Raw genomic sequence first — 23,272 nt, forward strand, 5'->3', positions numbered from 1 at the left:
TTGTATCACATTTTAATGCCTTGTAAGTAATAACACAAAGAGATTATGAAGAGTTGGGGCACCGTAAAGGCAATCCCCATATATTTGATCACAAAACAAAACAAAATAGCATCAGCAGCAAGTGTCTTACCAGTTGAGAGTTGATAGCTAGACTATTCCAAGAAGGGTAGAAGGGTGGGCTCAAGGGTTTGTGACCCAAAAGTGACATCAATGGTGCTTCAGCTATCAGGTCTGGAGACGAGCACAAGCATTAGGCAACAGCGCCAGTCCTTGACTCAGGGTGAGTTACAATTTGATGAGCCTACAAGTTGTTACCCAAGCACAAGTGTGTGACAGCATATACTATAAAATAGCATTTCCATAGGGTAGCATAAACCAGTTATGCCCAGACTCAAAAATGTTATTAAACACTAGTTTATTACCCAGTTGTTTCGTTCACTGAGTGCAAGGGAAAAAAATAAAATGTAGTCTATAAGTTATTAAACAGTAAAACATTAACATTTTAAGAAGCAAAGATACATTGAGCACTACTGGAGTGGTTTGGGGTAAACTACATTTTAAAGGCGCTATAACACAACACATAAGTATTACTAACAGCAGCTAAAATGTATTTGGATCACCTGTTGGTAGTAGATCCGTTTTGAAAGGCGCTACACGACCACTGTGGTATAGAAATAACATTTTCTATGTGATCGTCCAAATTTCTGTCTGACAACCTTGCACTATGTGCCTGTGATTTAAGAGAAAAATAATTCTGATAAATGTGGATGCTGCCCTTCCGTGGTTAACAGGCAGAAGGTCCAAACAATTCCCAAGTCCAACACTTTACATGAAGAGGTCTGTACATCTTATTAGATGTATACTCCCCATCTTCTTAAAATAATTGATCACAACTGCAACCTTGAATGTTGCGGGGTTTTAGTGACCCGAACTCACCTTAAGGGACAAACAGAGTCCTGCTTTGATGGCGCCGATTACACTCATTCGCAAAGATTTCCACTCTCCCAGGAGCCGACGGGGCACTTGAAGTGTCACCAACAGTGCAAGAAGAGAGGACGCTGCCCGACCCGTTGTTTACAGCTTGGTGCAGTTAAAAAGTAGAAAGACGCAAAGCTGTTTTCCTCATCTCTTCTACTATCAAGTACTGCCAACTAAAAAAAAGTTAAAATGTGTCAGTTTTCGAGACAGTCAAGTGGACGACGAATAAATAAAATCTCTCAGCGTGTTTGTGTTTACTTTTTTTAATATCAGTAAAATAACTCACACAAATAATAACAATTCGTAAAGACGATATAAAAATGGCGTCCACAAACAAAGTGATTAGTTCCTGTATTATAATATGTTCTGTGGTCATACGTAATTTCCTTATCGCGTGGTCATACGTAATTTCTGTTTTATATGTAATTTCCATATCGCGTGGTCATATGTAATTTCCGTTTCAAACGCGAATAGAATTTTATATATATAGATTAAAGTTCACTGCTACACAGAGCAGACATAAGTGAATAATCAAATAAAGGAATCAGTGCAGCATTACAGTGGACTGATTTTCTGGGTCATTTTGTGTCAACTAAATTTACGTGTCCATTTTCTAGAAAGCATCAGGTTCATCTGCGACTATGACTGTGTGTGTGAGTAGAGTCTGTCCAGAGTTGGCTGCTGTCTTCAGACCCCTCAACCCTAACAGCTGGTTACTAATCAAAAGGGGCTCATTCGCAGTCAGCGAAAGGGCGCAAGTTTCATTGATGGCTACTGAGTTCAAATATTACAAGGTGATCCTATAGCACAGGGGTAGGCAACGTCGGTCCTGGAGTGCCACAGTATGTGCAGGTTTTTGTTCCAACCCAGTTCCTTAACGAGAACTCAATTATTGCTGATGAAGCACATATTGCTTAAGTGACATTTTAATGCTTCATTTTAGTGGTCTCGCTTGTTAAGGTTCTCCAACCTTAATTGCTTATTTCAATCTTAAACTGCTGCATTCAGTGTTTTAATTGCTCCTTATTAGCAATAAGATGTAAAACAGGGGTAGGCAATGTCGGTCCTGGTGAGCCGCAGTGGCTACAGGTTTTCATTCAACCCAATTGCTTAATTAGAAACCAATCATTGCCAATCTCAGACCTTATTTAATTTTATGGCTTGTTAGTCTGTGCAATGTAAGGCTTTTATATCGTAGATTTTTTTCCTTTCCAAGGATATCATCCAAATGATTTGAAGCCTACAACAGATCATTTTCAGTCTGTCACATTTTTCTATTAAGTGTTTTATTAAATCAAACCGTGCATGATGAACACACACAGATGTAATTGGAAAAAAGCTAGCTGGAGAACTGCTGGATGCTTTGTCTTTTACATCTTATTGCTAATAAGGAGCAATTAAAACACTGAAATGCAGCAGTTTAAGATTGAAATAAGCAATTAAGGTTGGAGAACCTTAACAAGCGAGGCCACTAAAATGAAGCATTAAAATGTCACTTAAGCAATATGTGCTTCATCAGCAATAATTGAGTTCTCGTTAAGGAACTGGGTTGGAACAAAAACCTGCACATACTGTGGCACTCCAGGACCAACGTTGCCTACCCCTGCTATAGCAGATGATCTACACATGGCCGATTTTTATTTTTGAGAAGGACTTTGAGGATCCTATGTTCTTCTGTTTAGAGTCCATGATGTTTTTTCCAAGTTTCTTGCCTTGTATACTTGTGGCAGGATGACTGTTGACTTAAACATCTAGAGAAGTATAACTGCAATGCCCTCTGTGTGTTTTTTGGCTTCATTTAATGTCATTGGACCTATTTTCAAACCGTAGATCGTACCTTGGCTATCTCTTTGTCTGTTTGTTTGTTGGCCAATCATGAAAAACACAGACTACATAAACAAATTTAAAACATAGGCTATGTAACGTTTCCAAATTGTGATTGGGTAGGCAGGTTATAATGAGGAGGCAGCCCAACTGAAACAACTGAGTCATTTTTAATGAAGTTTTATATGTATAATAAACCTGAACCAACTAAAATTCCAGGCTATATAGCATGTCAAAATTTCATCAGAGAGGATGGTTGTCATGGGAAGGGGTGCAAAAAATGCATCACTTGAAAACAGTTCAGTTGAAGTTCATGAAAGTTTTCATGCATGTGACTGTTGAAAAAACTTAAAATCTAAACATTTAAAAACTCAATTGAGAAACTGTGTCAGAATGAGAGGAGTGCTTGCCACACCAAAACTGATTTTCACGGCAGTATAGTTCAGCTGATGATAGTGAATTTGGCATTTTGTTAACATTTGGCTTTACTTTTAAAAAAAGCTATACCCACTTTCACAAATCTATGCATTTATATTATTGTTCATTGCAGGGTTCAGACTCAACGTTATATTCAACTGGAAGGGACCAAGTACAGTTTGCAAAAGGTCACATGATGGGTTGCCCAATTGCCCCACTTTGACTGTCACTGGCTATTCTCCAAGGGGGTCACCCTTGATGGTTATCGTGGACTGGGTCTCGAACAAGGGCAAGATTTGGTTGCAAGAGAAAATTTTAAAAGACCCTGGACTAGACAAATCAGCCATTTACAATTCGGCTTCAGTCTATCAAAGCCTCACTGTAGTTGAGTGCAGCAAAAACCAGCAATGCCATTTTATCCACAGAGTATGTGGGTAACAGTAAGACAGCAGTCAAAGAAGTCAAAATTTAGTCCCTACACTCCAATAGATGGAACAACACAAAAAATGGTAATTTTGCTCAGTTTACATGCCACATCAATGATTCAGTTATTCAACAAGCCAATGTGGGGATGATAGATGGGACACTCACACAAGATAAAATGCGCAACATTTAAAACACACATAAAGATTTGCTTTCTTACTTTAACCCATTAAACAAATACAGTAATCCAGACAATGTCTGGTACTTTGCCTAGTTAACAATATGTTTCTTAAATTTACAGTTTGTCAACTGCAGCATTGTTTTTAAACTATTAAAGTGTGTGCTAAACTGAGTCTCCTTCTGCAGGTTAAGTTTACTTTAAGAATTCAGTAGATTTATTTTTTGTGTGGAATTTACCTTCTAATGTTTCTAAAAAAATGTTTTGCTATAGCATGTTAACCTCATTCTTGTTGTGAAGCATCTGTATTCATTTACCTATTCAAGTGCAAACGTGTTGATATCAAAATAATGTGAAAACATTAAGAAATGCTTATTAAAAATTATAATTACCAAAACCTTAAACTCTCAACAAAGATGAATAAGTTTCAACAGGAACCCACAGTTGACTGTTTGGCACTTTGATATCCTGTGTCATGGTTTAATTAACAGCTACAGCATACCTGAGGCCACGAAACCCTTACCGGTTTTGGAAACAGACTGATATCTCAGCAAATGACAGTTAATAAGCATAAATGTAAATATTTAGATTAGGATGACAATCAACAAACAAATTCACTTTATTCTGTCAAGAAACACTTTAATTTCTTCGACGGACACGACGAATGATGTGCAGCATGTCACCCTAACCCACCCTGTTTCCTAAGTATACTTTTATTTCTGTAAGCTGATTTGTATTTTATAAAGTAAAAGTAGTTTACTTTGTAAAGTAGTTTGTGAAACCACACATTACAATTGCTCTGTCTCTGAAGAATTCCCAACTTAAATTTAAAATAATATTTTATATTAATGGCTTGTGCCTTTCTACCTCATACTGGTAAACCTCTTAAGTTTATGTGCCTAGTATATACTGATGGCAAGATTTCACTGTGCCTGTTTAGATTTTTGCCCATATTCTAAACCCAAGCTTTTGGATCAAACACCGGTCTGCAAATGTGGGAACTGTGAGGGCTCCTGTGCTAACATGGGAACTTTCTTTTCATGTATTCAGTGTAACATCTCCTCATCCCCTAATTTAAATGACAGATTGCAAATCAAAGATGTGAGAATACAACAACTTCAATAATATTTTTTTCTTGAAATTATTGCAGTCATAGAAGTAAGCAAGCGTACCTAGAGCATCCTTGAAATCCACAATAAACCTTAAGAAGTCACGTTGCCAAAATAGGACTAATAAATAACAAGAAAGGATGAACAAAGCGAAAACACAAATACTCAAATACATAAGAAGGAAAACAAACCTTGTGACCCTCTTTGTCTGCCTCAAGGATCTGAACTCCTGTCTGCTAAGTGGGGTGGCTCACCAACTTGTCCACCTAAATTAAAGCACACCACAACATTCTGCTTACTTCCTTTCTCTCTGTAGCTCTCTCCCTCTCAGTCTGCTGCCTGGACTCTCTTTCTCCCGCCAATGGAACCCTTGTCCTTTCTGCTTTCTTGACTCAAAACTCACTTAATGTAATGGCTCTAAGTGGTTGCAAACTCCATCAAAGACTCACTTCCATTATGAGCAACTCTACAATTGCTCTGTAGACATTGGGCAAGATTCTGTCAGCTGCTGATGTTCCTCCATGCCTGAGCCTCCCATTAGCCATGTACAGTACCTGTGGTGATATGGTGGGACACAGGGGTGGATCTGCTATGAAATTAATGAAGCATAAACTTCAGGGCCTTTAATCCCAGAGGGGTCCCAGAAGCAACTTTAGTCCACATTGCTTAAAGATTTTGGGTGTCTACAGTATGCAAAGGGTTTTTTTTTGTTTTTTTTAAATAATATTAATAATATTCAGTACAGCAATTTTAATCAAAATATGAGATGTAGTGGTTATTTTTTTTTATTGTGGTAATCTGTCATGGAACAATCCTATTTTGAAGAAGAAGACAATGGTTGCCCAGACCTCATTGCTGGTTGCAACGAGGCCCCCATAACAGCTCAAGCTTCAGGGCGCCAAAAATGTATGTCCACCACTGAGGGAACATGACATATGTGGTTCCTGGTGACCTTTCTTTCCCTTCTATGTTGATACCTTTGCTTGAAACCTTTGCAAGGTATGCTCAACAAATACAGGGCATACCATCTCCGGGCAGGGTCCATCTACTTGCATTTCCATGGTGAACTACTCTATTCACCTGACCCCATCAGTGCATATTCTTTAGTTTCAGGAGCCTATAAAGATAATTCACAGGGGCAACAGTGTTTTAAGTGTTAAAATTAGAAAATAAACTTCATCTTACGCAATTCAAGTGTTACTACTTTACAGGTCCAGCATCTTGGGTTTGACTCCCATTCCCTGGTAGAGGTCCATGTGGCATTTTCATGTTCTCCTTGTGTCTGTGCAGGTACTTTGGTGTTAATCCCACATCACTAAAGATAGGTCAAAAGGTGACTCCACATTGATCTCTGTGAGATGTGTGTGAGTTCAGTTCAGTGGACTTTCCTGCCACCCATGATACACATGCAGTGTTTTCCTTCTTCTTCTTCTTCTTCTTCTTCTTCTTCTTCTTCTTCTTCTTCTATGTAGGGTCGATGTGCTTGATCCACCATCTCCAAAGCTCAGTCCTGCACCTCTTTGCTAGTCAAGCCCTTTTCTTTCAGATCTCTTTTACTTTATCCTTTCACTTCTGCTTTGGCCTTCCTCATTTTCTCTTTCCCTGTATTTCCATTCCCATCACTCTTTTGCCCACATATTCATTGTCTCTCCTCACCACATGTCCATACCACTTCAACCTTCTTTCCGCCTTCTTTCCTGTACTTTCTTAAATAACTCTCCCACTTTTTTTGTACCTCTGATTGTCTCATTTTTTATTCTGTCCTTTATTTGTAACTCCACACTTCTATCTCAGCATTCTCATTTCTGCCACATCTAACTTCACCTACTGTGATTCGTTTACTGCCCATGTCTTATACAGTGTTATCCATGTGTGAGTATAAAAATTAATGTGAACTTCTAAAAACAGTTACATAACATAACATCGTGCTCAGTGCTCTTTGCTCAGGTTTTTAAAAATGTAACTCCCTGAATCTCTGAATGTAAAAGAATGAGACCAGAGATTTGCAGCTTAGAAACACTTGCATAGCTCACCTATAAAAACTCCAGGAAAATATCAGTAAAAATATGTATAGCCACTTGTAGATAAAATAATGAATCTGTATGGTTTACTAATATGAAGAAAACTGCATTTTTGCAAAGTTGCGAAAATAACTGTTTTGCATAAATGTAAATGGGTGTCCCTTTGGGTCATGCAGGTAGTGTGTTAACTGATCTATTTATTTTTTATCCTAATTTTTAAGTCTTTCCAGTAGTTTCCACTCTTTGTCATGTGAAGGGTTTATGAATAAAAGACAAAGAGGTATAAACCTCAAGGCACCGAAGGACAAGGGACAATATTTTGCCAAACACAAAAGCAAGCCCCCAGTTTCAAGTTGCCTGTGAGCCAGAGCCCCTCGTGCAGGAGAGTCGTCCTCCAGTTCTAATTAAAGGAGGCTCATTCTTGTTGCCTAGCAGGTACAATTACTGCATTATCCATTTAATGACTCACAGTATTCAGTAACATTTGTAGACATTTAATTAACTACCTGGAGCACATAAATAACAAATACTGTATGTAATTTCAATCGACAGCAAGCATAGTAGAAAGATAATGTGAACATGAGCAATAGTCTTCATTGAAATGGCTTTCTTCTGGGTTTTGTCCTTAGGTAACCCCCCTGCCTTTATACTATTTATTATGTATACCTGAACAAAATGTTCCAAATCCTTGCTATAGGCCTTATATTTTATGCTAACTTTTGCATCTATGATCCCAAGTAGCAAGACAGAGCACCAAAGCAGGCAGGAGGGAAAGCTACATATTTATTTATGTATTGGGAGCATGTACTGATAGAACATTGCTGCACCCACCACACAACAAACCACCTGGATTGGGACCAGAGTCCATATTATAGGCCCAAAATATAAGCAGAGTAGAAATGTGTCTGTTGGCAAAATAATATTAATACAACCTGAGAAATAATCAGTTCATTTGCTTAGACTACCAGGTGGCTCTCTGTTTTGGTATGGTTTAATGTGGACCAGCATGGCCCTTGATTCAGCATGCCATCGGCATAATTAAGCAGAAATGGCCTCTTCTCAGAATAGAAAATGGCCGTGTGAGAGTCTTAATTTAAGGAAACATTGTAGCTTCTTGACACTTCTCTCAAATAATTAGTTTCATCTCAGCCTGACTGTATTCCCCCAGGCTAGCTGACCAATCAGTTTCTAAGATTCACAAAAACCTCAAAAATGTCAACATCAATGATGTTTAAGGATTCACTAATTCTTAACATGTGGACTATAATGTGTAGTACTCCATTGCATTGTGGTCATATTGTCATGTTTAGCCAGTGTTCCTCACCTGGCTGGGGTTCACATTCATGACTTGTGTCTCTTTTGTACATTTTTTATTCTTTTTATGTTGATTATGTGAATCTGTCTTTATTTTTGAATTTGTTTATGTATACAGGTATAAGCTACCTTTGTTATGTTCCATATGTTCTATGGGTGAACTCGCAAGAGGTACGGCTACCTGACAATCACCACCAGGAACTGCCTTCTGTCCTATAAATCCGGTGGATCTTCCACAGTTTTTGGCAGTTCATTGTAAATGTGCTCTGAAGTTATTGAGTTAATTGTGTTTTGCTGTGCTTGTGCCTTCGATATATTTTTGGAATTTTTACCTTCATGCTCTGTGTTTGATGTTTCTGGATTACTGTATTGGGACTTTCTTTGCATTGGATTGCCTTAGTGTTTTGGGGCGGCAATTCTTTTGCTTCTTGTGCCCCACAGAGCTTCATTGTTATTGAAGAGCATTTTGTGAGAATAAACATTTTGTTTTGCAAAGATTTAGTACTTGCCCAAATTACTAGCCACAGTTTGACATTGATATCTCCCTCTAGTGGTCATTTTTGGGATGTGCTCTTGTAACTTACTGGGACTTGCGTGCTTTAGGACTCGTAGACACACTGAAAGTGAGAACAACTTTGAGATATCATTAGAATGCATCACCTTGACAGATTTTTTTCATTTTAAATTCATAATTGCATTGTTGTCTTTTTTACAATGCTCTGTGTTTTTCCCAGCTGATTCTGGGGTTCATCAGGGGTGTGTTCTTGCTCCTACTCTGTTCAATGCTTGTATGGACTGGGTTTTGGGCAAGGTCATGGGGTCCAGCGGCTGTGGGACATCTGTTAGTGAAGAAAGGTTCATGGATCTTGACTTTGCTGATGATGCTGTGATCTTCGCGGAGTCAATAGAGGCTCTGATCGGGGCACTCGAGAGACTGAGCGAGGAGTCTGAGTGTCTGGGCTTGCGAGTGTCCTGGATAAAAACCAAGATCCAGGCCTTTAATGACCTCTTGGGCTCAGCCACCAGCAGTGTGTCTGTCTGCAGAGAGAGTGTCGACCTTGTCGAAAGGTTTACTTACCTTGGCAGTGACATTCATGTCTCCGGTGACTCTTCCTATGAAGTCAGTAGATGGATTGGGAGAGCATGGGGGGTCATGAGGTCGCTGGAAAGGGGTGTGTGGCGCTCCCGATATCTATGCAAAAGTACGAAGGTCCAAGTCTTTAGAGTCCTGGTGCTTCCTGTCTTGCTATTTGGTTGTGAGACATGGACGCTAACCAGTGACCTGAGACCAAGACTGGACTCCTTTGGTACTGTGTCTCTCCAGAAAATCCTTGGGTTTGACTTTGTGTCAAATGAGCGGTTCCTCATGGAGTCCCGAAAGAGGCACATTCCCTGCATTGTGAGGGAGCGTCAGTTACGGCACTATGGCCATGTGGCGCATTTCCCTGAGGGTGATCCAGCTCATAAGATCCTCATTGTTGGGGACCTGAGTGGCTGGACCAGACCAAGGGGTTGCCCACGTAACATGTGGCTGCAGCAGATAGAGGGTCATTTCCGGAGGGTGGGACTGGACTGCGTGTCTGCCTGGGGGGTTGCAACCGGGATCCTGAGTTGTTTCGTTGTGTAGTGGGTGCAGCAACGCACTGCACCAGTGCATGCTCCCCAACTTGACTTGACTTGACTTACAATGCTTTAAATCTTTAATTAAATTCATCTTCTTGTTTTTTTTTATTTAGATATTCTTAGCAGTAGCTAACTTTGAGAAGAATGAGCAAAACCAAGAAGTCTCAGTCATTTACAAATGGAACAGAAGAAAATTAAAGTTTGTCTTGTACCAGACCATTACGACCTACAATGCTAGAGACTGGGAGGCTTTTCAAATCGAGCAAGAAACATTTGTTGCAGTTGCTAATCATCGGCAAGGTAGTAAAACTTAAAAATTCACTTTGGCTGTTACTTTGAGTAAATAATCTTTTTTTCAGATCATTTCTATACTTTCCTAGCCATTATGGCAATGGGTGTCTCATTCAAATCATAATAGCACCATATTGTACTGACATTTCAGCCATGTTCTTTCTAATGTTGTGTAAACTGTAGATTCATACATTTCTTCATACTTTAATATATCAAGATTTTCACATTCGTTTCTTATTATCAAAAATGTTTAACAGTACAACATGAACATTCAAAAATTGTAATACTTCAGTATTTATTTTTATCACTAATTTGTCTTTGTACATCACTCCTTTGAACAGTCATTCATAAGTTTTATTAGATAACTTCTTTGTCTTCAATGAAGTGACAAGTCGAGCGACTTTTTCCTTTACAAACGTGGGTAGAATGTCCTTAAGGTTTGGGCCACTTCTAGTAGTTTTGATGCTTTGGGCCAGATCTTCTCCACACTTTTGGCTTTGCCACAATGTTACATTTGAAATGCTTCTTTGACCTCAGATGTAGAAATAGACCCAATTGCAGAAGTTGTTTCCAAAGAAGATGTAGGAATTCCTTAAAATGTTTCTTATGCAACCCAATGATATCTATAGACATGACCAACATTTTTGATCCTTGCTAAGAACAGCCTCAACTATGAATGGTTGAATTGTTTTGCCAGATCTCTTTAAGATTACCTGAAAATCAGTTTTCGAGGCATCCCCAAAGTATTCCCACACATAGACCTTCCATATGGCCAATGCCAAAACTGTCAGTTTCATGGACCACTTAAATCCAGTCACCCATCTGTGTAAATTTCATTGACAGCATATATATTTTTTTTAATTTTATTGATTTTATTGTAATCACACAACATTCTATACAAATAGATCAATTTTTACAAAAATAGGATCGAAAACAAATCAGCCCCCACCCCTGAGAAAGAGAGCATGGCCAGCAGAGTAAAACGTAAAGCTAGTAAAAATAAGTCAATAGATGAATTAATAAGTGAAGATAAATGGAGAAGAAAAAGAAATGGGGAGAGAATCTGCTTCCTCAGTGCTTTACAAGCTTATTCTAAAATGTTATTGATTAGATCCTGCCAGGTTTTGGAAAAGTTCCCAATTTCAAATAGTATATAACATCAGTTACCCACTGACTTAAAAGAGGAGAGTTAGGATTCTTCCAGTTGAGCAAGATAAGTCTACGTGCCAATAGTGTAGTAAAGGCAATCACAGTTTGTTTGTCCTTCTCCACTTTAAGCCCATCTGGGAGTACACCAAACACAGCTGTTAGTGGATTAGGAGGGATTGTGACACCAAGGCTGTTTTATAGGCATTTAAAAATTTTGGTCCAGAATGATGTTAATTTGGTGCAGGCCCAAAACATGTGACCCAGTGAGGTTGGAACTTGTTTGCAGTGTTCACAGGTTGGATCTTGCCCTGGAAACATTTTGGACAATTTTAAATGAGACAGATGTGCTCGATATATAATTTTGAGTTGAATAATTGTATGCTTTGCACATATGGAGCTCAAGTGAATTCTCTGGATTGCTACCTTCCACTCCTTTTCTGAGATGTTGAGTGAGAGATCCTTTTTCCACTGTCCTCTTGGATCTTTGAAAGGGAGGGACTGTAAAATGATTTTATATATTGCAGAAATGCTGTCTGAGTCCTCAAAACTGAGCAATATTTTTTCCAGCATAGAGGGAGGTGGGTGGTGAGGAAAGTTGGGCAGGTTCTGTTTAACAAAGTTTCTAATTTGAAGGTAGTGAAAGAAATTTGTTACTGGAAAGTGAAATTTGGAATGTAATTGTTCGTAGGATGCAAAGACGTTGTCTATGTACAGATCTTTAAGTGATTTAATCCCAAATGTTTTCCAGATATTAAAAACTGCATATGTTTGTGAGGGTTGAAAAAGGTGGTTCTCGTGCAGAGGTGCCACAGATAAAAGCTTCTCTATCTTAAAATACTTCCTACATTGGTTCCATATTCTGATTGAGTGAAGCACAATTGGGTTGTTAGTATATTGGCAATAACTTGCATTCATTGGGGCACAAAGAAAGGAATATAAAGAAGTACTGCAGGATTTTATTTCTATTGCGGATCAAGGCTGTGTCTGTTCATCTATTTGTGTCCATGTCCAGGTTTTTATAGCTTGTATATTTGCTGCCCAGTAATAAAATTGAAAGTTAGGTAGAGCCATTCAACTTTCTGCCTTAGTCTTTGTAGGGTCGTTCTTTGGATACGTGGATGTTTTGAATTCCAAATAAATGAGGTTATAGTTGAATCTAATTTCTTAAAAAATGATTTATTGATGTATATTGGAATGTTTTGAAATAAAAAGAGAAGCTTCGGAAGGATATTCATCTTAACAGTGTTAATTCTTCCAGCTAAAGTGAGATGAAGGGTTGACCATCTATACAAGTCTTGTTTAATTTTTTGACAGCATGTTAATGGAATCCCCTTCAATTGGTGTTCTCGTGTAACAAGGGAAGCTCAATATTGTTGTAATACTGAGCCTTTTGTTAGAAGCACACTGATATGTTGCTTTTAGAGTGTTGTAAGTAAAGTTGCAGCTGGCTCCACAGACCGGGTGGATTTTTACTAGCCTGTTTCCTATAAGTATTGTTGTGAAAAGTTGCTTCCCCTGTCACCTTCCTTTTGTGAACTGAGGCTGAGTATCTCATGACACTGTTCCCCTTCAATTTCTGTCACACTCTTAACTTATTTTTCATAAAAGTCTTTGGACTTACATGTGGCTGCAAAACAATTTAATTTGCCACAATTTTTGCATTGTTTCCATATGCTGGGCAGGTTTCTTTTCTCTATTCATGTTGTTTCCCACAACATTTGCACTTTTTAATCTGGGTCTTATCATATTTCTTAACTGTGTTCACTTCTTCAAACTGCTGTCCTTCTATTGTATTACTATTCTCTTTTGATATTTCAGCAGCTCTTCAAATTCGCAAGCATTTTTCCATTGTCAGTGTGAGTGTGAGTTCTGAATGCTACATACTGTTCTGTCTCTTATTAGTAAGTCTTTTTTTACTCCAAAATTGCAAATTGCTGCTAAAACTCTCAAATCTGTGATGCTGTTGTTAGTATTTTCCCCTATATTCTGGTTTCAAGAGAGAAAAATATACAGTATATCTCTCAACAGTTTAATTCGATCTCGGATTGCAGTGGTTGTCGAAGGCAGTTAATAACGCACTAATAGTCAAACATCCTGGCGGTGCTGCAACAAACAGCATGTCACAAAGTTCTCTTTCTGATTCGCCTAATAGATATTTGACAACTTTTACCTTCATTGTCTCTTCTGCTTTTCTTAAGATGATGTACTTGTACAGTGAAAATTTGTCTTTCCATAATTTCCATGACTTGGACAGATTCAGCTCATTCCAATTCAAAGCTTGGGGTGGATTCAATCCCAGTGCGGCATCCATTTTTCTCGCACACTGTCTAAAAAAACAGGTTTTGGTTTGAGTTTCTTTGTATTACTTAAGTAGTTTTACTTTACTCTGTTGTCTTCAATGCTGCAATCAATTCTGCCACCATGTTTTAAAATACACTCTTTATTCAATTTCTATGATATACTGTAATTGCATTAAATAACTCACACAAACCCAGCGTCTTAGTTCTCTGCAACTTACAACACTCTCAAAGCAACATCTGTGCATCTGCGTGGCTCTAAAAAAAGGCTCTGTACAACAACAATATTGAGTTTCCCTTGATAATTGCTTTGAGAGTGTTGCAAGTAAAGTTGCAGAGAACTAAAATATTGGGTTTGTGTGAATTATTTAATACTACTATATTTTAGAAATCAAATAAAAAATGCACCATAAAACACTAGGGTGTCCACAATACCAAGCAACATCACCTTTTGGTCACAGCTTTTTGCAGCCACTTCCACTACTGAAGCCTTGAACGGAGTCTATTCATACTTTATGTTTCTCACATTTCCCAAGATGAAGTGGAAACTCTGTTTGGGGTGAGCACATGTTGAGGGGTCAGTGAGCTTTTAGCAGGACACCCTCACTAACTGTATGTGACCCAGAAGCAATTCACTGCTCAAAGGCGGGCTCTTCCTCCCCAGCAGGATGTCAAACTCTTTTGATCATCAGATCCACTATCTCTAAAAAGGCCAATAATTCAAAATAATTGTGAGGCCCACATAAACAAAGTGTTATATTTCAACCAGGGTTCCTCCCCTTGCTGGCGTTCAGATTTCTTTTTTAAGTCTTTTTTGGGTGGATATGGAGTTCTCCAGTATTTTTGCTATTTTTGTGGCTTCCTGCTGTATTTTTTGACTTTGCCTTTTGGATTACATATTGGGACTGTGTTTGCTGTTTGGATTGCCTATGTTAAATTTCTGCGTCTTATTTGCACCTCAGAGCTAATTTTGTTACAGAGTGTTTTTGTTAATAATAAATCTTTTTATTTATAAAGATTCCACGTGTGCCCTTGTTTTGACTAGCTGGGATTTTGTTCAGGTTTTCCCCTTTCTAGTGGGCATTTTTGAAGATATTGTGGGACCTCTCTAGCTCATAACACAGATATCACATCTAGTTAAACCTGTTATTTATTTATTTATTTATTTAGTTATTTCTGGGTATTCATGGCAACAGTATAATATCCAGCTGGGGGCATTTGATTATTTTCATACATCCTTTGGGCCTATTCAATAGGGAGGCCCTATAGTCAGTGAAAGACCACCGCTGATTGGGATATCCTTTTCCAAAGCCAATGATGGGCATTGAGGTGACACAGAATATACAGTGCTCTCCAAAAGCAGAAACACCTGTGACGTCAACTGTCCCAAACATTACGGTGCCCTGAAATGGCAGGGGGGACCATGAATAAAAAGCATTGTAATTTCTAGCACGGTGTGACTGAAATATATGCAGATACCCTTAAATGAATGTCTGCAATGTGCACTTTAATCATGTCTGAATTGTTTGATTTGTAATTTTAAACTGTGGAGCTGTTCAATTCAAATTTTCTTCCATGAAAACAGATCATTTTTTTTCAGCCACTACTACCAACTTCAGGGGTTAAGGAACATATAAAGAAAACATATTTTTGGGTGAAGTATTAATTATCTTAAACCCTACCAGGCTGACAAGGGTTCAAAAATGTTTTAAGACACCTTTTGCCGCATCATACAGATGAATTATGCAACATACCAATACAAACAATACCTCGTTTAAAAGCCACGGGTGTCTACTACACACTCATAGTTATCACATTGTTACAGCATGTACATTTCACTTTTAATCTGGTATGAAATCATACAGTACGTGTGCTGTGTTATACATCATAACCAACAAAAATTAAACCCAGTCTAGTAATTATTCTGAACAAGAATACCCAAATGTTGCATGATCAATTGAAAGGTCTCAACCAGTAGATTTTAAATGATGCCATCAACTATTGCTTTGACTGAGTGAACAGCTGCCATGGGTGAAAAACTGGAAAAATTCACACCGTTTGTCTGATTTTCACATGTTTGTGCATATAACTCCAGAAAAAGCAGCAAAAATATATAAATAACATACAATACTTACACCAGATGCTCCTGATCAAAACAAGGTATCACGTGTATTTGTGGTGAAGCGGTGCCGAATAATCAGACATAAGGCAACAACATTGTGGAAGTGACTGGTACCTACTATCTGTAATTTTTGGCGAGGGCAGCTCTTGCTAAGTGGGGCATACCATCTCAGGCTTCACACCATTGGATAGCTAAGACTGTGATATTTCCAAAGACACCCAATATGGCCATTTATGAACAAAAGCTCCCACCCAGACTTGCATAATCAAACTCCCATCTCACCCTACAAGATGGAATTTTTGTGTGGTATTGCATACAACTTCACAAAGCAACGTATGTTCTATATCCAAATGTACAGCACACTCTGCTGAATAAAACAAGAGCAAGGACATCATCATGAGATGTGTTAGCAAAATATTTGGCATTAAAGAACAGGTGGGCACGTCTAGACTGGCATCAAGCACCTGGCGTTTATGGGCGGGTTGTTCAGTGTGTTGTTCCATCGCAAGCTTTATACCATTTTATAGCTGTGACTGAGATGTTTCCAACAATATATAACATGCCCACTGTTGAAAAAAGGAATTTTGTGTGTGTGTGTGTGTGTGTGTGTGTGTGTGTGTGTGTGTGTGTGCGTGTGTGCGTGTGCATATACAATAAATATGTGCATGTGTGTGTGTATATGTGAGAAGTTATTTATCCATCCATCCATTATCCAATCCGCTATATCCTAACACAGGGTCACAGGGGTCTGCTGCCAATCCCAGCCAAAACAGGGCGCAAGGCAGGAACAAATCCCCAGGCAGGCCGTCAGCCCATCACAGGGCACACACACACCCACACACCAAGCACACACTAGGGACAATTTGGGATCGCCAATGCACCTAACCAGCATGTATTTGGACTGTGCGAGGAAACTGGAGCACCCACCCAGAGGAAAGCCATGCAAACACAGGGAGAACATGCAAACTCCACGCAGGGAGGACCCGGGAAGCAAACCCAGGTCTCCTTACTACCACTGCGTCACCCTGCCGCCCAGAAGTTATTTATATTTTGTATAAAAATTTTATATTATTTAGTATCAATTTTATATTATTTATATTTATATTTTTCAATGCCTGGAAAGGTTCTCAAAGTGGGAGGGGTGCCCATGGTTCCAAATGCTGCAACTAATTATTTCTTTGTGTTATCAACATTAAACTTTTCACAGGTACAGTTGACATGTTTGTGAACACCACAGAGGTGAAAAAAGTGACCTGGTATTGCTTGAAACTGAAATATATTGTATTTTACAATAAAAATTTGGAAAAATCACAGTGTCCACCTTCCTCTACTGAAGCCTTGAATGGAGTCTATTCATACTTTATGTTTCTCTTTTTTGCTATTTTGGCATCTCATCACTTTTTGAGTAAAAGAACATTTAAATTTGACACAAACACAAACTCTATCACATCTGAGAAGTTATATATAAGTTTTAGTGAAAATATGACCAACCTTAATTTATTTATTGCAAAATAAGGTTTTATTATGATGTTCTCCTCTCAGGTGGAAATTGCTGAAAAATGAAGTCAGGTGGCAAGTCTGGCGATTGATTGACCTGAGAATTTCATACATTGCCCAACAATCTTTTTTAGAAGCTAGCCATGGTACCTGTCAAATACAAGTCGAAAACATTTGCTGCCTCTGGCCCTATGTGTATCTTCAGCACCTTTCCTCTGTATTCATGTGTCTGAACCTCCCTTCACTGGTGCTCCCTTTCTTGAATGTCTTCCTCATACTCTGTCATTATTTTAGGTGCGTTTCTCATTTCATGTCCAGTTTAATACTTTCAGTCCTTGAAAGTGACTCTCTCAGTGTGCGTCTTTACTCTTCCTTGTGGGTCTCACACTCGCACTTCCTCTTTTATCACGTCACCAATTAGATTGCTCTGAGGGACTGGACACACAAACCTTGATGGTTTGTTTTATAAGCAGATTGTGGTGAAGTAGTGTTGGTGGAGCACAATACAGTCTATGATCCTTTTTCTGTGTTTACACTAGTGTGTAACATTGGTTAAGACTGCTACCATACTGAGTTCAGACCTGGACCTTGTCACTACCTGTGTGGAGTTCGGGCATTTCTTTCCCAAGTCTGCATCAGTTTTCCTCAGGTACTCCAGTGTATCTCCCATACCCCATAGGTGTGGCAAATCTAAACTGGCTCCACAAGAAAGCAAGTGGATGTGAACATCAATGGCCCTGCTGTGACCTGGCACCCTGGGCAGTCTTGGTTTGTACCTGGCGTCTAAAGCAAACTTCATCAATGAGCTAAGCAAACTCATTTCTCTTTCCCTATTTATGCCAGCACGTGCATTAAATTTAAAGCTTAAACTTTTTATGAAACACATGAACAGAAGCAGTATTGTCTCTTTATTCTACTCTAAGCTACTGAATTATGTGCTGCCTGCTCACTTGATCAAAGATGATTGCAAGTCTCTTCTACCTGCTCAACTAAACGCAGAGATCATCGGTCAATGGGTTGCACCAACATGATTTTCTGTGACTTGTCCTGACACTTCCTAAGAAAAACAGCCTTGAACTACATTACTAGCTTAGAGGAGAAAAGCGAGCTAGGAAAAGGATAGATTTGGGCCTCACATTTAAGAGCTGCAGGATATGAACTTGCAACAGGATGAAAATAAAGCCAACTTACTTGAAATGTGCAAGTTTTTTTTTCTTCTTGAGACATCTTAGTAATGCTATCATTGTTCCATCAAAGACAATTTGATTGAAATGGCCTGAATGTTTTCTGTTTATTGTTACAGCTTATCAAAGCAAAAACTCATTTGATTTTGTGTAAAATTTATTGCTTGGCCAAAATTAATATTTACTGAGAATATTTGATCCCGGCTGGTTACATGTGATCATTTAAAAAACTGATTACTTTTAGCCATTTTGAATTCAAAATTTAAATTACAAGCTACATTAATGATTAAAGCAAAGGAAACTGGTGGAAATGATGTAGAGAAGGTGTGAAATGTTTGTTCTTTAATTAATCTTTGGCTTAATTTGGCTTCTCTAATGATTAATGAGACTTCAGCTAAGGCTTCTACAAAGCTTTCCTTACCTTTCTTTGTGGTTTAATGTTCTCAGCCTTAGGCCTAAATGAACGTAACTGAACCATATTAGTTTAAGAAAAAGCATACAACAATTTATCAGTAAACAGAAGTATTATAGAAGTAGAATAATTGCTTATATCTAAACACAAAGGACTGAACAAAAGACAGATGAGTCAAAACATCAAATCCATAATTTTAAGTACTGCAGGTTCAAAGGTTTTCTGATAGATAGATAGATAGATAGATAGATAGATAGATAGATAGATAGATAGATAGATAGATAGATAGATAGATAGATAGATAGATAGATAGATAGATAGATAGATAGATAGATAGATATTTTATTGATCTTGAGGGAAATTTAAGTATAGATACAACTTAGATACAAACATTTATGTACACACTATACAAATACCATTAATTAAGTACAGGCTGTCAAATGTAATCACTGTACACTGGGGTTGGAATTCCAATACAGGTAATGTAGATGGTGCATGCAATAATGCCAGTGAAATGGGAATTGTGCAAATAATACTACTAACAAAAGTGACAGGTGGCACATAACATTAAAGTGACAAATGTTAAAGTGACATAATATTAAAGTAAAATTAAATAAAGTGACATGGCATATTCTGATAGGATAAAATATTTAAAGTGACACATTATGAAAAAATGTTATGCAGTAATGACCAAGTAATGAGATATCAGATGTAGTGCATAGCTAATATAGCTGAGGAGAGAAGGAGCATTAGGCCCAGAAAGCAACCACCCCCTGCCTAATTTGGGAAGAGTTAGAGAGTCTAATGGCTCTGGGGACAAAACATCTCTTGTATCTGTCATATTATAATTCTGTGATAGCAGCCTACCACTAAACAAACTCCCCTGCTTTATTATAGTGGTGTACAGTGGGTGATGTTAATTGTCCATAACAGATAGCAGCTTGCATAGTGTCCCCCCTCTGCCTCTGTCACCAGAGAGTCGATTTTGATGCCAACCACAAAACCAGCTCATCTGATCAGCTTGTCGATACAATCAGAAATCTGATTTAACACAGGAACAGATGGCTTTTTAAATTGATTTTTAGAAGGACTTTCAAAGGCTCCTGGCAACATCTCCAATTCATCTGCTTCCCTGGTCTTACATGATGTCACAGGCAAGAAATGTGCTATACCTGCCATAATCCCAGAGATGGAGGACTTTAAGGGATGTTCTGTGACTTCTACCAGTATAAGAGATGAACTTGCATGGTTGTGATAAAGTGTACACTTGTCTTCTCTTTCTCCATCAAACTTTGTCTTTGTCTGTGCTTTTTTTATGGCATCTAGCTTTCAAAGAAAAAAATGACCTCTACATTGGTGTACAGCTCAAGTTTCTTTTGGTTTCCCAACGTTCAGTGCTGAAGAGCCCAGCTCCAGTTTGAGAGCAATGAGGAGTGAGGAGTGAGCGCAAACACACAGCACATCACTGTGCATGAGCCTAGTATAAGAGTGTGTTAGGAATTCATTAAAAACCTTATTTGTTTTAAATATTAGGACAATATTTTTTGTTTTTTGTTACATTTTTTTTAACATTATATACATTAGCGATCAAAATTAGAGAACGATTTGTGATTTATGTTTCTTTCAAATATCAGTGACTGATGAAAATTTAATGTCATATTAGCTGTAAGTATGATTACTGTTCTACTAGAATGTTTTAAAAAATAATCAGGGCAAAAGCTTGTCTACTAAATTTAAGATGCTTCATGCTTTTCTCTCTACAGGTAAGGTGCTGTAGAAATTTGTTTCAACGACTTCACTTACCCCATTTTCAAATGATATTGAATCTCTTGCAAAGATCTCTTTGGGTCAGTCACTCCTGACTTCATCCACCCAGCCATGAAATTTACTAAACCAGTTTGATTCAATCCAGGTTCGCAAGGAGCCATAGAAGTTCAAATTATTCTTTTACACACTATAACACAACAAACCACTCTCACGTGTGCTTAATCCAGTTCAAGTGTGTGGATGGCCAGAGCCCTCATTGCAGAGCCCACTCATACACCTTCAATCTAAAATCGGCAACTCACCTATTACACAAATCTTTGGGATATGGGAGAAAATTTGGGAGGACATGGAGGAGTCACCTATACTCCAGGGAAAAACAGGGCACAAGTTCTAAACCCTGAATCCAGCACTAACCACTGTCCTTTCCGCAGTATATATTGGAAGATAAATTCATTGACAAATTAATTTCTACAGTGTTCAAAACATGTAAAATATAACTCATGAGTATAGATCAGATTTTACAAATAAGATAAAGAATCTCCTCCTCCTTTTTCCTCTTCACCTTTTCCCACTTATATGGTGTTTGACATGCTTGATCAACTTTCTCCAAAGAGCTCAGCCCTGCACCTCTTTGCCAGTCAAGCCTTTTTCTTTCAGATCTCTTTTACTTGATCCATTCACTTCTGCTCTGGCCTTCCTCATTTTCTCTTCCCCTGTATTTCCATTCCCATCACTGTTGTGCCACATATTCATTGTCTCTCCTCATCAAATGTCCATACCACTTCAACCTTCTTTCCTGTACTTTCTTAGATATCTATCCCACTGCTGTTGTACCTCTGATTGTCTCATTTCTTATTCTGTCCTTTTTTGTAACTCCATACATCCATCTCAACATTCTCATTTTTGACACTTCTAACTTCTTCTCCTGTGCTTCCTTTACTGCCTATGTCTCAGCTTTATACATCATTGCTGGTTATTCCACTGCCTTAAAAACCTTACCTTTAACCTTCACCTGAATTCTTCATTCACACAATACTCTTGATACCTTCTTCCAATTGTACCATCTGCACTGCACTCTATGGGTTATCTCTACATCTAGTTTTCCATCTCAGGCTACCCAGATATTTAAATTTGTCCACTCTCTTCAATGGCTCTCCATGCAGGCTAACCTCTGAATCCTGATCATCATTAAACCTCATATATTCCATCTTCTTTCTATTTATCTTCAGTTCTTTGTTGTCCAAAGCCCTTCTCCATTCTTCTAACGTCCTGCCTTCAACACATATAAGTTTTAGAGTAACAATATAAGTTTATTTTTTCTCTTTTATTTTGCATAAGTTATGTGTCCTGTCAAACCACTTCAAACTGTTCCAGTTTAAATTTGCTTCTGAAATTTCTAGGTAAATGTATTATCGGAAAAACAGAGTAATAAATAGTTTCAAGAACTACACTGATGGCTAGTTTTACCTTCAGGGTAATCATATATCTCTTCTGTCCCTTGCTGGTACTTCTCAGTGCTCAAATATAATGTTGGATTAATTGAGCCTGTGTTTTCCCAGAGGTCTCCTCACACCTCTCTCTTACTTTGTTTCTAGGGAACAATCACAACATTGATAGTGTGATATATAAGTGGAATCCAGAAACAACACTATTTGAAGTCAATCAAACCATCTCTACCTCTGGAGCTTACGATTGGGAGTTTTTTACTATTGGACCCTACAGTTTTCTAGTCATAGCAAATACCTTCAATGGCGTGTCCACTCGGATTTATTCCTGCATTTATATTTGGCTTGGTGGAATGTTCCGGCTTTTTCAGTCTATTTTGGTGAGTAATTTTTTTTAAGTAGAAAAATGTTACTCTATATAATGCAGAGTTCCTAAATGTTAATGTTAATAATTTAATGTTTAATATAATGTTAATCATTTTTCTCATCTGGTGAAAGATAAAGCACTCATTTTTGTTTAAAATACTGGATGTAATAACAGTGTCAAAGAATATGGACAGTCCTTGGAGAATGTCCAGTGAAGATAACATTTCGTACACTAATGATGATTGAAGCCTACGTGTCCACAGTGAGAAGCTATAGTTTTCCATTAATGTGGACTAAATGCATTCTTCATCTATGCCCCAATATGATTAGATTAAACAAAAAGTAGGAGCTCCTTACATCAGTGACTTCAAGAGCATATGTCCCACCCCTGCCTGTCAGCCCCATGCATTGTCTCCAGACAGAGCTGCTTCAGCTCATTGACATTGTTGTGGTTTTTTGTATGAACACTTCACTTGAGGTCTTCAGTTAGGTCAGGCCTTTGACGGCCTTAGTCCAAAACACAAAAGGTCTACAACTTCAGCCAGTCTGTTTTAGAGTATCTCCAGTCTTTAGGACTGATCTCATACTTTAGCTCCTGGATGGATATTCTAGATGCTTTCCTATAGAATTGTGATTATATATTGTTTTAAATTCAAATTTTCTTACATTCCTTGTTGTAATTTTTCAAGTAATTTGAATATATACACACACATATACATAAAGTGCTAAAATAGCGAATGAACATAAGGAGTATCAGCATTTATTTGGGACATATGGAGGAAGCATTGAATTGCCTGACAGCAGTGAGTAGAAAAGACCTCCAGAGGAGAAGAGAGGTTCAGTTTGCTGTTTATG

General features: G+C 38.1%; 1 protein-coding gene across 1 annotated transcript in view; it reads left to right on the forward strand.

The window, feature by feature from the left end:
• Nucleotides 1-23,272, forward strand: part of LOC114656089 (thrombospondin-type laminin G domain and EAR repeat-containing protein-like) — a 167,335-nt gene that overhangs the window by 103,938 nt on the left and 40,125 nt on the right. The window contains 2 exon segments of the mRNA XM_028807496.2: nt 10,001-10,187; nt 22,202-22,431. Of these exon segments, the coding sequence (XP_028663329.2) occupies nt 10,001-10,187; nt 22,202-22,431 (417 nt within the window).

Source organism: Erpetoichthys calabaricus, chromosome 8 (genome assembly GCF_900747795.2).
Source record: "Erpetoichthys calabaricus chromosome 8, fErpCal1.3, whole genome shotgun sequence".
NCBI lineage: Eukaryota > Metazoa > Chordata > Cladistia > Polypteriformes > Polypteridae > Erpetoichthys > Erpetoichthys calabaricus.